Here is a 15,143-nt window from a genome sequence, read left to right on the forward strand (position 1 = left end):
TATGCTGGTGGGTGGATTTGATTTTTAAACAAGGATAATGTTTTCTTCGTTTAGTTATTCCGTACATAATGACTCTCCTTCTGGGGTGCTAAAATTACAATTAGGAGAAATATAAAGGGACTACTTTACACTCAAGATTGCCAGTGCTTTTCTATCCAAAAACAAATTCCTTAAAATAATGTTGTTGAAATTATGTCTAAACCTCAAAGGATGTGCTTCTCGGCTTTGTAATCAAAATGAGAGTTCTTGCTTTTTTTGTGAACTGCATGATACTTCAGCTAATTGTGAGATGCAAGATTTCTGTATCTTTTACAAATGGCCATTTATAATGACAGACGTGTATTCTAATTGCTATTGTGACAAGTAGCTTTGTGCTAATACTAGTCTTGTGTAAATGGGTGTCCTCCGATATCACCATTGACTTCATCTGTTGCATTTGAGCTCTGCTGGCGTGGACTCCATTTCCTGACTCACAAAAAATGCCCGTGAATGTCAGAAAACCAACTTACCTCCCAGAATGAAAGGAATTTGCTAAAAAAAACCTCAAAGAAAAATACTGAAATCTCATATTAGACCTTGCCAAAGTTTAAAATACGCAAAATTTTGTGAGATTGGTACAAAAGTAGAACACAAATCAGAATACAAGTGTGGAAAAGATGCCGGCCACTGTGTTAAAAAAAAAAAATTCTGTGGTTTGTGGTTTTTGGCTTGGCAGAACATGAAAATGTGCAAATTATCACCCTGCTTTATGAATTGTGATTTTAACACAGACAAATTGAAATTGACTGACTGACTTCATTTTATGGGCAGACCAGGCCATCGTGTGTTACTCTGCCAACCCATCAAATCCTTTGTGTTTTTTAAATTCTTCTTCATGGCAACTAGGCCATCCCATTTTTATGGGATGACACGATTATACTTAACTGTTCTAAATATTTTTTTTTAAGCTTCTGATGCTATTTCAGTAGCATGGGGTGGAGATTCTACTTACTCCTGACTTCACCCTGTAGGTGTATGCATATATAGCACTCATGCTCACACACTTCCAGGAGATGGACCATTTCAGGATTTAATGCCTTCCAGCTTTTAGAAGTTGGTAGCAATAGCAATTAGACTTATATACTGCTTCACAGTCCTCTCTAAGCAGTTTACAGAGTCAGCATATTGCCCCCAACAATCTGGCTCCTCATTTTACATACCTCAGAAGGATGGAAGACTGAGTCAACCTTGAGACGGTCAGGATTGAACTCCTGGAGTGAGCAATGAGTTAGCCTGTAGTACTGCATTCTAACCACTGCACCACCACGGCTCTTGGTGATGATGTTCCTGAAGCATTCTTTTTCACATCCTAACAGGTCTAGTTTGGCTTAGTTATCATGGCAAACAATAGTTATTCTAGCATACAATAATGCACACCCTCATCTCATGTATCCTCCCTATAAAGGTACAATATTTGTTTTTCTTTCTTTTTCGTAGGTTTTATGTGTATGTCTCTTTAGCCAGGTTCTACCTAAGTAAACCAAGATATTATGCAGCCCTAATTCAGTGAAATCACAATTCACTAGTTTCTGGGAGACTAAGATAGATCTATTTCGGCCTTATAAGGCCTCATCAGTTAGCCACACCCTCATCTCATGTATCCTCCCTGTAAAGAAAAATATATATATTTTTCTCACCCCACTTCCCCCTGCACGTAAGAGTATATTTCTGGGCTAATTTTAAAAAAATTACAGTAAAACACAATAATGGGAATAATGGCTGAGACCTTTAGACTTTGTAGGCATCTAAAGTTTGGGCTCAGGAAGTAACATTTTCCCAAATGGCCTCTCTCTTTCTCAATGATCCATCTTGATTGAGTCACCTCCTTCTGTTCTGTCCTGCTACTTCAATAAATACAACACACCATTGGTCAGAGTGAACAAATTTAACTTTTGGGATCTTTCTTCCACATGATTGCCTTTGATGAAACTAGAATGGTGGTATTTATTCTGTTAGCAGAAGGCAGGATTAGCTTTCTGCAAACGGTATTGAAATGAATTCCCTCTGTATTGAGAAGGGGCCACAAGGAATCAAGCTGAAGATACCGGTTGGTGGCTTCTCAAAACTATAGTTGCTTTTTGTGGCAAATGTTCTCATTCGTTCTTCATCATGTGTCTGCTTTGTGCATCTTTTAACTTGGAGATAATTGTGAAGAATTAGACTTTTTATTTTATTCAAATGATAGGCAACTATTCTTGAAACTGCATTTGTAGTGGTGAATTCATATAGTCCAAATTCACTGGATACCACACTATAAGATACTGCTGTGCACCTCAGAATGACAGAAATATCATCACATATTTCATCCAAGCTATTAAAAACTTAGAACTCAATGCCAATTCATTACTGGGTAACTTCTTGCCATGTATTTTGAGTAGCAATTCTCAATATCTTAATTGCCAACTTTGTACCAAATATTATTCTGTAACTGTCTTAACTGTTATTTAAAAGTTAAAACATCATTTCATTGAAAATGTCCAGGTTTTTAGTGACTCTATGGTAACTAATAAAATGTATATATTAGACTGATCATGAAAATCTGCATTTTGTATTTCGTTTCATTAAAATATAACAAAGCTTCAATTTTTTAAAAACATGTACCTAAGAATTCTTAAGTCTACAGGGCAGAAAATGGGGTTGAAATTCAACATAATTGGAAGGCTCCCATTGAATAATTCTGCAGTCATCATTAACAAAAAGTTGGCTGTTGCACTAAAAGTTGCAAATTAGGAATGACAGTGACCAAAATATGTCTAGAGCTGTAAATGTTCAAGAAACTGATGTTAGATGGCCCTCTTCTGGACTACAAACACCCTACATGACTTGATTTTACAAATTCCTATTCACTAAGCTCTTAACCTAAAAAATATAGGAGATGCGCATAACTGAATGAGGTCTAAATTGCAACTAAAAATACATGACAAAATATTGCCCTATGTCAGTGGAGAAATGTGGATTGCTGTATTAATCAGTGCTTTCCTTTTAATGTGACACATCTACTAGCCATCCCAATCTCGAGGTTACCTTTTGCCTTGTCGATTGCCAGTCAAAACAGCTGCGAAGGCCCATCTATGTAAGTGTATCTACTGTGTTTCCCCCAAAATAAGACCCTGTCTTATATTTTTTTGAACCCTGAAGTAAGCGCTTGGCCTTATTGCCATGCGCTCAAAAGCCTGATTGGGCTTATTATCAGGGGATGTCTTATTTTGGGGGAAACAGGGTAGTGCAGTTGGTATTGTATGCCATGCCTACGCAAGAGTGACATATCCCAACCAGGGGTAGGTTCCACTTACCTTTACTACCAGTTCGCAACAGTAGCTTCTGTGCATGCGCAGATCGTCAGCGAGGACGTTGGGGTTGGTGGGCGGAGCTTCCCGCCACCATTACTACCAGTTTGCAAGAACCAGACCAAACTTGGAGCAACCAACCATTAATCCCAACACAGTCTTTGAATGCTTGCTCCTTTAAACTCTGTGCATAGGAGGAGGAGTGGGCTGTATGTACTTCAAATGAATAAACAGCACACGATTGTAAAATAAAGCTGCTCTCTTTATGTGGCCTCTGTTGGTCCTTTCCCACCTGATCTCTTTGCATTTAAGATTATTATGAGGTAAAATTTAAAATGTACAGGTAGTCCTCAACTTACAATCACAACTGAGCCCCAAATTTCCATTAATAAGCAAGGAAGTTATTGAGTTTTGCCCCACTTTATGGCCTTTTTGCAAATCAAAGTCTAGCTTCTTTTGTGAATACAGTATAGCATTCTCCTCAGAAAATATTTCCCCACCTAAGAGAATGACTTTGTTCCCAAAGTAAATTAACCAAAATTGGGTAAAAGTTTTTTTTTTGGGGGTGGTGGTGGTGATAATGACACACAAACCTATTATCCAGTAACTACAGGGATATTTAGAGCCATGGTGGTGCAGTGGTTAGAATGCAGTACTGCAGACTATTACTGCTAACTGCCGGCTGCCTGCAATTTGGCAGATCGAATCTCACCAGGCTCAAGGTTGACTCAGCCTTCCAGCCTTCCGAGGTGGGTAAAATGAAGACCCAGATTGTTGTGGGCAATATCCTGACTCTGTAAACTGCTTAGAGAGGGCTGTAAAAGCACTGTGAAGCGGTATATAAGTCTAAGTGCTATTGCTATTGAAATAAGGACTTTCTGATGAACTATTTTAGGCCACGAAGGAAAAAGTTGGAAAGCACTGGTCTAACCCCCAATGCATTTGATGAAGTGAATTGCTCACAAAATACACCTTTTGACAAAATTTGAGAACCAGCGTTTCTCTTTCTGCTCATAGACACACGTTTGCTGATTTTATTTCTGTTTATAACATCCAGGGCAATTATTCAGCCATCGAAGAATTCCACACACAGTTATGAAATGGAGAATAAACCTTTCAGAAAGGTTATGCAGCTTGTTTTTCACTAGAGGGCACTCAGTCTATTGAGGAAGAGCAGTGGATTGTGCACCGTATTAGTTAGAGCATAAAAAACCTGCCTGACAGAGAGCCAATTTTCTAGTGAATTTCCTTCAGAAGATATGATATACTTGGCAGGAAAATGTTACGAGTAATCATCCTGGTCAAGAAGTCAGTACAAATGGACAGATGTTTCTTTTGCGGATCATTAACTCGTGAAATTCCTATCATCCGATTGAGGATAGGCGATGCAACGTGGTACATCTAGCTACCTTGGAGTACGATGCTTATCTGCTTGGAACCGGCCAGCATGGCAAGGGGTACAAATGTGGCAATCCAAACGCATGTAGAAGGCATCAGTTTGCGTCCTTTTATTCTGTCTTTCTTGGCTGACAGAATTGTCAGTTGCTTCTGGCACAAACAACAGACCACTCAGGGTTCCCAATTATTGACAATATGAAAGATGGGGGCTAACGTATTTCTTACCTGACACATACCATCTTCTTTGTGAAAGCAAAATTACAGCACAGCATACGCTGGAAAATTGTTGTTTTACAGACTGTCGGTTTTACAGAAGGCCTCAGCCTGTCGGTGCGGAGGTTTAAAAATCAGTGTCCCTTGGAGGCCTGCTATTTCTACATCTATTTTCATCGGCAACATTTTTCTCAAAGGCCTTTGAAATACAACAGAGGCTCGGCCACCCTTCCTTAAGAATTTTAAATAGACAAGAGGAGCTAGTTAGAAGTGAATAAACAAATACAGATTTTCTTGTTAGTTATTGTAACTTCAGCCTAGTTTGTGTCTTCACCCAAGCGATTAAATCTGCTGCAAGTCTAAATGAAGGTCAACAGAATTGGAGGAAAGGAACTTCTTAGAATCTTACCATTTTATTTTTTACCTTCACCCTAACAAAAAAAGAGGCAGGGCTATAATCACAAACTGTATTTTTCGGAGTATAAGATGCACCTTTTTCCCTCAAAAAAGAGGGTGAAAATCGAGGTGCGTCTTATACTCCGAATGTAGCCCCGCCCGGCTTCTCAAACTGAGATTTCAGAGGATCAAAAAAGCATCAGAAACGCAGCTTCAGAAAAAAAGCCCCAAAACAGAGCTTCAGAGGCTTTTTTTCTGAAGTTCTGTTTCGGAGGCTTTCAGAGGCAGAAAAAAATTTCTGAAACAGAGTCAGAAGTTTTAGAGGCAGGAAAAAAAAAAAACAAGGCACAGAGCTCACAACCAAGGAAACTTTTGCTAAAATTTACCTCTGGGAACAGCTGGTTGGGGGTATTCCGGGAGGCCGATCCACCCGCCAATCAATTTTTTTCTTATTTTCCTCCCCAAAAACTAAGGTGCGTCTTTTACTCCAAAAAATATGGTAGTCATAGCCATCTTGACTTTTTGGATCCCCTGCTTGTATCTTCCTCCAATGATGTGTAAGCATGTGAGCGTGGTTATATATGATTTTTTTAAAAAAAATAATAAGAAATTCCCAAATGGAACTTATTTCCAGAGCACAAAAACAGTGTCCTCTCTAGTGATTGCTTTCTAACATTTTGTAGTTGACCTTCCTCAATGCCGCACTTTTATTCTGTTGAGAATGACAGACAAAGACCAAAGCTCTGCTTTTGGCTTCCTTCCTTTGCTTTCACCAGTTTATCTGGGGGTCTCCCTCCCCCTTTTTCCTTTTGTCTTTTGTTTTGAAGGAACCTTCGCATTTCCTGGACAGGCCGGCAGCATTTCCTTTGTGCTTTTGAACAATTTTTTGTTTAAACAGCTCCACATTATTATTCTGATGAACTAAAAAATAAGGATGTAGCCTGCTTATCTGGGGTCTATTGGATAAAGCAAAACCCGCAACGAGAGCACTAAATTGTTTAAGTGGAAGCTTTAAGAGCTGTTCTTACAAGCTTGTTCATCTGTTAAAACCTCTGCATGGGATTATACTTCAAGAGGAGGTTTTGTTCCTTTAAAGTTTGGAAAGGACTTTGCTAGTTAAAAGAGGATGTGATTACAGGAAGCTGAACAACACTAGAAATATCTACAACAAACTGTGTGTTCCAACATCAGGATAAAAAAAACCTAAAAACCTACATCGACACGATCTGCATGTATGGTAAGACACATTTGAGACATCTGGCCCATGGATCAAATGCCCACCTTTTTTTCTTCTTGGGTAGACTCTACAGTTGCAAAAGGCCACAGAAAATGGAGAAGAATTCGATATATCACACAAACACAAACACTTAATAGTGCATTTATTGACTATGTTCTGTACGGGCATATAATAGCAAGCTATAAACCTTTTCTTCTTTTATCTTTTTCTTTCTTTCTTCAGTTGTGTAGAACATATTTACACTGGAGGAAAGGACAGCCAAACTTGAGATACAAACACCCTGCCTCTCCTTCAAAGAATATCTGAGGTATAAATACAAGTATATCTTAAATAATTATCTCCATGCTTTAATCTATGCTGGACAATAAAGTGTGAACACATTTACATCAGAATGGTATGTACAACATACGTGTTTTTTTTTTTTTTTTACATATTTAAAGAAATGAAAAGCATACAAAGAATACACAATTCACCTATTGATGAGAACTGTAAATGGCACAATATCTAAAACCTCCACCTGGCAACACATTTTACAAGGACATCAGTGGAATGACTGCCAGGGTTTTTAGCTAGGAATAAGGCTGTCTTTATTCACCGGTTGCCCTCCAGATGCAAATGGCAATTGAAGGGCATCAGATCAAGGAACCTTACAGCCAAAGACTACGCTTCACGTTTGAATTACAAGACATTTGGAAAGCAGGTAGTCCTCAACTTACAACTGGTTGCTTAGCAATTATTTGAAGTTACCATGGATCCCCCCCAAAAAAGATACTTATGACCTGGTTCTGAAGTTCCAATGGCTGTCCCTGGTCATGTGACTGCATTTTGGGCAGTCGGCCACATGGCTGTTTGCAGTGTCCCGCAGTCACGTGACTGTAATTTATGACTTTTTTTCTGGAAACAGGAAGTTACTTGCAGTTTCCAGAAAAAAAATTGCCCACAGAGAACAATAGATTCGCTTAACGCTTGCAGCATTTGCTATATGACTCCCAGGCCCCATCACCTGCGGTTTACAACTGTAATTGGCAGACACAACTTTGTTTGTAAGTCAAGGACTACCTGTAATGGGAAGATATGACCTAGAACACTTCCTGCCTCATCCCCATTGCACTCCCCCTTCCCGTTTCCCTGAAAGAGTCAGTACCAGTCTATTTTTGATTCCGGTTATGGTGTCCCTTGAAAATATAATTTATTTGTTTGAACAGAGCAGCGCTTTTGTCCCAACAAAAGGAAGTTCATGAAGGACACTGTTTTCTGAAACAGATACAAGGAAGAATTCTAACCTACCATATAGTCCAGGGATGGTTAACCTTTTCTGGACCGAGTGCCCAAAGTGCATGCGCCCCACCCCCAGTGCATGGGCCCCCGCACATGCGTGGCGAAGACCTGAAGACCAGCTGGCTGGCAGGAAGCACACGTGCATGCGTGGCAGAGCTGAACTGGGACGACGGCTCGCGTGCCCACAGAGAGGGCGCTGCGTGCCACCTCTGGCACGCGTGCCATAGGTTTGCCATCACGGATACAGTCCCTCTCTTGACATAACACTGCTTATAGATTGAACACAGAGGGAAAATAAGAGACTCAAAGTAACCCAAGGCATTAGTACAGGTGCAGAATTAGGAAGAGCTCTTCCCAATACTCTCAAAAGTAATCTCAAACACTCTATGAAAATAATAATAATACTGACAATGGTATCTAAGAGCTTCTTCTAAATGTGCCACGGTTCCAAGGCTGGGAAAGAAGACCAGGTGAAAATCGCACAGGTCTTTTCTGAATGAACAAAGCACGCCAACTGCCAATTTCACCTAATCTTTGGTGACAACATACATCTTGGCAGTAATTTACAGCTGTAAGGGGCTGGTTTTAGTTATTCAAATGGATCTATACAATGATTTTATTCCAAATATACAGATAAACCACCTTTCTTTTTTATTTCATAGCATTCACACCTGAGTCGTACATCCGTCAATCAAAGTGTAATTTTTGTCGTGGGGCACCACAGCAGATTTGGAAAGGGTGAGGGCTGGATTCACAACAAGACATGAAGTGTCTTGCTTTTGGGGCAGGTTTTTTACCCTTGAATTACATGACAGTAATATTATTTAACAGCATGGATTACAATGATTTTCTATTCTTCACATCCGCCAACGCATTGGAATCAAATATATATATTCTGTAACAAGGAGGAAGGACGGTATTTATCTTCCCTGTGCTTTGTTGTTTTTACAGTAAAACCTATCACTGAAACAGTGTCATTCTCTAAAGGCTTTTTTAAAAGATTCCTTACTAATAATGCTCATTAAGATGTGCAGAAACTGTTGACAAATATTACATGCAAAATAATAATTTGACTCTTCTCCATCCCCCCCAAACATTGGACAGTTAATCTGTAGTTTTTAGACTGGTAAAATGACAACATCCTACATGTATTTTCCTATTTTCATTTATTATTGCTATCACGGCTCTGCTCTAGCTTATACTTCTGGGATGTCTTATACAAAATTCACCATAGAACTCTTGATCATTTTAATCTGTTTATCTTAACCTGCAGTTCTTTGCATCATGTCCTATAATTTGGTGGCACGAATATTCGTTTTTACCCAACTACATTGCGTCTAACTTTGGGGGATATATCTTCCTCCAAACCTTGTCGATAAATGAGGTTATATGGTTACAATGGAATGGGTTATATGAATATGTTTAACTCCTAGGAGTATCTGCTATGCGGAAACATTTTAGAACTTTATAATGTTCCAGTTATGGTATTTTTCAGTGTTGCCCTTTTCAGCTACGGAAAGCAGTTTCGGCCCTGCTGTCAAACGACAAGCATTTATTCCTATGTCAATTAAACCAAGATGTTGTTTATGAACGGATACTAAAAGAAATAGGTGGTAGGAAAAGTGACTTCATTCACATTTTCTTGAGATGCTCTTTACAGATTGTTAAGAAAGTATTCCAAACAATATAAGGTCTGAGCGTAGCAAATGTGACCGGTATTCTTACATGGCAGTTATGAAAAGCTGAGACCCTTCAACTGGGAGCACATACAAAATTATCTCCATACAAAAGACACACACTGAAATATATCTGGCATTTTTAAATAAGTTTCAAGTGTTCTGCTTTTCACCATTCTTTGCCCTGGCTGATGTAGCCCAACACTTTTCAATTTTTAGATACACATGTGAGTAATAAGAACTCAAGAGGAATGAAGAGTTGAAGCTTGTAATGCAGAGGTCTTCAAACTTGGCAGTTTTAAGACTTGTGGACTTCAACTCCCAGAATTCTCCAGCCAGCTATAGCTGGCTGGAGAATTCTGGGAGTTGAATGTCCTCAAGTCTTAAAGCTGCCAAGTTTGAAGATCTCTGTTGTAATGGGTCTCTCAGTCAGATTCTAAGCCGATTCTCTTCCCACCTGCTAAATTCTTCCCAATGCCTTCCAAGTGTACCAGACACTCTGATTCTGCCATTTTGGCTCTTCATACTCCAGTCAACAACTTAAGACAATCATTCACACCTCTGCCTTCGTGCAAACCTTCCTTCACTTACTCTCGTGAAAATCCACTGAGGAACAACACCAAATCCAGTGGCTGCAGCAGTCCCTCAACAAACGAAGTACAGGTACATACATAAAGCTAACATAATATAGGAATGAATAATTTTCACTGTATTTCAGAAATATATTTTAAGTCTTAGAGCTTTGCTTCTCAGAAGCAATTCACAGCACCTAAGCGAACATTAATCTTACCTTTAAAAAAAACAACAACAAAAGTTGCACCATCCAAAATTTTCCAGTTAAGACCTACACTATAGGCCTAACACAGACAAAAAAAAGCAGCTTTAAAAAACGCTAGGGATTGTCACTGAGGGACAATCTCAAACCCATTCCAGAAAGTTTCTCTTCAGGATCTACTGGATATATGATCCGTCCTAGGGTGGATAATCAACCTTCCCCGAAAATCTTTAGACAGGCCGGTGCTGTGCTGGTCCCCTTGATCCATCACCTGGATGTTGCTTCCTTAGCTTCAAGATTTTGATTAAGGAAAGAGTCTCTAATCCTCACAACCTCCGCTGCACACAAGTGCCCAAATGCTTTTGTGTACCAGTCAGGCTTATGTCCCCTGTTTCAAAGAAAGAAAAGGTGGGATTTAGATAACTTTTCTCCAAATATCCTGGACATAAATTGTTTCAACTTCTACTCTCAAAAAGATTCTTTAGGGCACTGCACACCAAAACAACTAGACACAAGGACAGTTTTCCCCCCGAATGCCATCATTCTGCTTAACAACTAATTCCCACAACACTGTCAAATAATTTACTAAGACTGTATTACTATTATTCTTCTCTTCCTTACTAGTATCTATCTCTTCCCACTTATTACTATAACAATGTTGCTTGTATCTTTCAATTATATTGTTTTTATTTGTTTCCTAGTACGATTTGATAGCTTATTAGTAACCTTGACTATCACTAAGTGTTGTATCTTTTTATTCTTGATGAATGGACTTTATTCTCCTTATGTACACCGAGAGCATATACACCAAAGACAAATTCCTTGTGTGTCTAATCACACTTGGCCAATAAAGAATTCTATTCTATTCTATTCTATTCTATTCTATTCTATTCTATTCTATTCTATTCTATTCTATTCTATTCTATTCTATTCTATTCTATTCTACTCTACTCTACTCTACTCTACTCTACTCTACTCTACTCTACTCTACTCTACTCTACTCTAATTCCTGTTCTGTTCCGTTCTATTTTTTTAAATAAACCTTTATTAACATTTAAATTACGGATGTATTTTTGTTATAGATGTATTTTAACTTGTATTTTTGGATTTTAAATGTTAATAAAGGTTTATAAATGTTCTGTTCTGTTCTGTTCTGTTCTATTCTATTCTATTCTATTCTATTCTATTCTATTCTATTCTATTCTATTCTATTCTATTCTATTCTATTCTATTCTATTCTATTCTATTCTATTCTATTCTATTCTATTCTATTCTATTCTATTCTATTCTATTCTATTCTATTCTATTCTATTCTATTCTATTCTATTCTATTCTATTCTATTCTATTCTATTCTATTCTATTCTATTCTAAACAAGTATGGAATAGAAACAACCAAAGAGGTAGTAAGTCCGTAAGGCTGACTCAGGGAAAGATGGCCTTTTAGAATTTTATGTATTTCCCCAAAAATCTCCATTTAGGATCCCAAAGAGACCTTGAAAAGCAGAATTTGCAAAGACTGACTAAACCATTCTTTGGTAAGCAAATCTTTTGAGCCGATTTGAAAGCATGCTGTGGGCACTCAAGTAAAACGGCTGCCATGGTAAGCAGGTAAACAAATTAATTGCAAATAAGAGACGGCAGCAAACAAGATTGCTCCTTTCCATCTGCTCTTGTTCCCAAGAAGCCTGTTGCCCTTGCTAAAGGAACATCTACAAAACTATCTCTGGGCTCCCAATGCATTCTCCCAAAACAGAAGCATGGTTTCTATTGTTTAAACACATACAAGGCATTTAGTTTTATTCAAAGATTCTTAAGAAAGTAAATTGCCAAGTAACAGGGGAAATTTCTTTGGAACCATTAGTATCAACAAGCCAACAATGCCGATTAGTAATCAAAAGTAACCAAATTAATTTTAATTGGTTTTTCTATCATGGAGTGGCAAACAAGTGCCCTTCAGAAGGTGGAATCTTTAATTTACACAATCCCTTGCCAATGACCATGTAGAGCAGAGCTGTCAAACTCCCAGCCTGCGGGCCGGATGCGTCACGCGCTGGGCACGCCCACACCCCGTTTAGCGAAGGGAAAAAAACGTCCCGATACATCACATGATGCCACCGTGAGTTTGGCACCCCTGATGTAGAAGATTATGATTACCCAAGATATCTGGAGGTCACCGTTTCTTACGCTGTCTTACAATATACAATAATTAGCTTTGGGCCCTGTAACTTTTCGTTCCCCAAATATGTCATACTAGAGATAGAAATTCCCGCCCAATCTAAGGAAAATAGAGGACACGATTTACCTTAAATCAATTCGACACATATAGGTGAGTTTGGATTTTCCTATCCCGCAAGGTTCAATAAGATATCTGGACAACAGCACATTCACTCTAATACCAAGGACGGGCGCACGGTCATGTTCCACTGAGAAACTTAAGAGCGCGCATGCTCCCTTAGAGAGATTGGTCCTCCAAGTCCTGTTAGAATCAAGCACAACTTCTGTAAGAATGGATGAGGGTGAAAGGAAGGTGAGCAAGCTTATCCAAATGTGTTTTTATTCCCAGCTGCCAAATGTTAAGAAAGTTGTTTTATGGATACAGTCTGTATAGTTACCTGAGGATGACACAGTCTCTTGCTGGGTGTGGCGCCATATTGTTTTGTACAAATTGGTAAACATCAGTCTGGCTATCCAAAGTCTCAATGACTTTAGCATCTAAAAGATCTTCATCCCAAAGATGCTGTTCTTTAACGATACGGTTTAATACTTCTTCAGGCGTCGCAGGGATTTCAACCACGGATTTCCACAGCCGTAGAGGTGGACCTTCACAAACCTGCAAGTACATCGTTGCTAAAGCGTTTAATCATCTTTATTGCAACAGTCCTTTCCTTGAATAATCATGATTGATTTAGTCACTGGAACCACACTGATTCAAAATAAAAGATCAAGTCATTTCTGATTGTTCTATATAGCAACGAAAATTTTGTGCCAGCCAATTTGGCAGAAAACACACTGCATAAAACGATACCAACAACAGCCTTATTTAGCAATGTTCAGAGAGAGAGAGAGAGAGAGAGAGAGAGAGAGAGAGAGAGAGAGAGAGAGAGAGAGAGAGAGACAGAGAGAGAGAGACAGAGACATTATCATATTTATGGATTAGAATATTTTATTTGGCCAAGTGTGATTTGTGTGACACAAAGAATTTGTCTTTGGTGCAAAAGCTTTCTGTGTACATGCAAACCAAAAGAATGATGATGATGATGATGATGATGATGACGACAACAAGAGAGGGTAGCAAAGAAGATAATAAGAATGATAATGTTAATACTACAGCCATACTACATGGGTAAATATACACAGACATTAGACAGCACTGTGAGAATTAGATATTCAGCAGAGTGATGGTCCAAGGGAAAAATCTGCCTTTGTGTCTAGTTGTTTTGGCCTGCAATGCTCTGTAGCAAAGGGAGAAGATGAAACAGTTTATGTCCAGGATGTGAGGGTCTACAGATATTTCTCAGCCCTCCTTCTGACCTGTGCAACCTACAGATCTTCAATGGAAGGAGGCTGGTTGCAATTGTTTTTTCTGCAATCCGTTTGAGTCTGTGCCTGTCCTGGTTTGGTTGCTGTACCAAACCAGACTGTTATAGAAGTACATATAACACACTCAACAATTCTTCTGTAAAACTGTATCAACAGTTCCTGGGGCAGTTTGAACTTCCTGTGTGGATCCAGGAAGAACATTCTTTGTTGTGCCTTTTTAATGATGTGTAACTGTCCCTTTCAAATCCTGGGAGGTTATAGAAATCTGATGGACTCTTCTGCTGATATTATGCTGTCCAACGTGATAAGAGGTGGTAAAACACAAGAGTCTCTCCTAAAATCCACTCTCATCTCTACGGTTTTAAGCTCCAGATTGTTACGGCTGCACCACAGGACCAGTTGTTTAACCTCCCATCTGTATGCAGACTCATCACCATCTCAAATGAGGCCAATGACTGTTGTATTGTCTGCAGACTTCAGAACTTTAACTAAGGTTTCCTTGAGGTGGTCATTGGTAGAGGAAACGAGTACTAGATGTAATTTTCTCTAGCCTTATCTGTTGCTTCCTATCTGTCAAAAAACCCTGATTATCTACCTACTCATATAAGCAGATACAGTAAACTAGATCAAAATAGAGAATTTATGGAATGATGGTATTGAATGCTGAGCTAAAGTCCTCAAAAAAGGGAGAGTCAAGATGTTGCAGAATATACTATAATGAGATATCGATAGCGACATCTGCTGACCCGTTTGCTCGATAAGCAAACTGAAGAGGTCTATCAGTGGATCTGTGATGAGTTTCAGGTGGGCCAGCACTAGCATATAGAACAGTGGTCACCAACTGGTGGTTCCGTGGACCACTGGTGGTCCGCGAGAAAATTTTGGTGGTCCGCAGAAAAATTATTTGCATTTTTTATATTGCACTGAATCAGAGGATGGAAACCCCTGATTCAGTGCAATATAAACTCCAACTACAGGCCCTGGGGCAGAAACGTGCAATAAATGTTTGTGTTGTTGCAGAGAGTCTTCCCTTTGGGGTCTTTTTGTGTAGGTCGGAGGGGGACAGAAATTCTGATTTGGGGTCTGCTTCGGCCTCCTGGTGCGGGGCTTTGGGCAAAGGCTGGAGGGAAGTGCTGCTGGTGGCAAAGAGCTGGAGGGCCTTGTTCCAGTAGGACTGCATCATGGCCTGGAACTGGCTGACCATCTCAGCCTGCTGAGCCTCCATGCACCAGTGCCTGGCCTTGCACTCCCACAGGTCTTCCCTCTGCTTGGAAAGCCTATGCTCGTAGTCCTCAGTGAGGTG

At 39.3% G+C, this 15,143-nt stretch overlaps 1 protein-coding gene across 1 annotated transcript in view; it reads right to left on the reverse strand.

The window, feature by feature from the left end:
* Positions 1-10,244: 10,244 nt before the first annotated feature.
* DLC1 (DLC1 Rho GTPase activating protein) overlaps positions 10,245-15,143 on the reverse strand; it is a 318,521-nt gene continuing 313,622 nt past the window's right edge. The window contains exons 15-17 of the mRNA XM_070949102.1: positions 12,913-13,130; positions 12,603-12,776; positions 10,245-10,687 (exon numbers count right to left, since the gene is read on the reverse strand). Coding sequence (XP_070805203.1) covers positions 10,567-10,687; positions 12,603-12,776; positions 12,913-13,130 — 513 coding nt within the window. The 3' untranslated portion in view covers positions 10,245-10,566. The remainder of the gene's footprint in view (positions 10,688-12,602; positions 12,777-12,912; positions 13,131-15,143) is intronic.

The sequence above is a fragment of the Pituophis catenifer genome, unplaced genomic scaffold, assembly GCF_029215685.1.
Source record: "Pituophis catenifer annectens isolate HBS135680 unplaced genomic scaffold, rPitCat1.0.hap2 SCAF_8, whole genome shotgun sequence".
NCBI lineage: Eukaryota > Metazoa > Chordata > Lepidosauria > Squamata > Colubridae > Pituophis > Pituophis catenifer.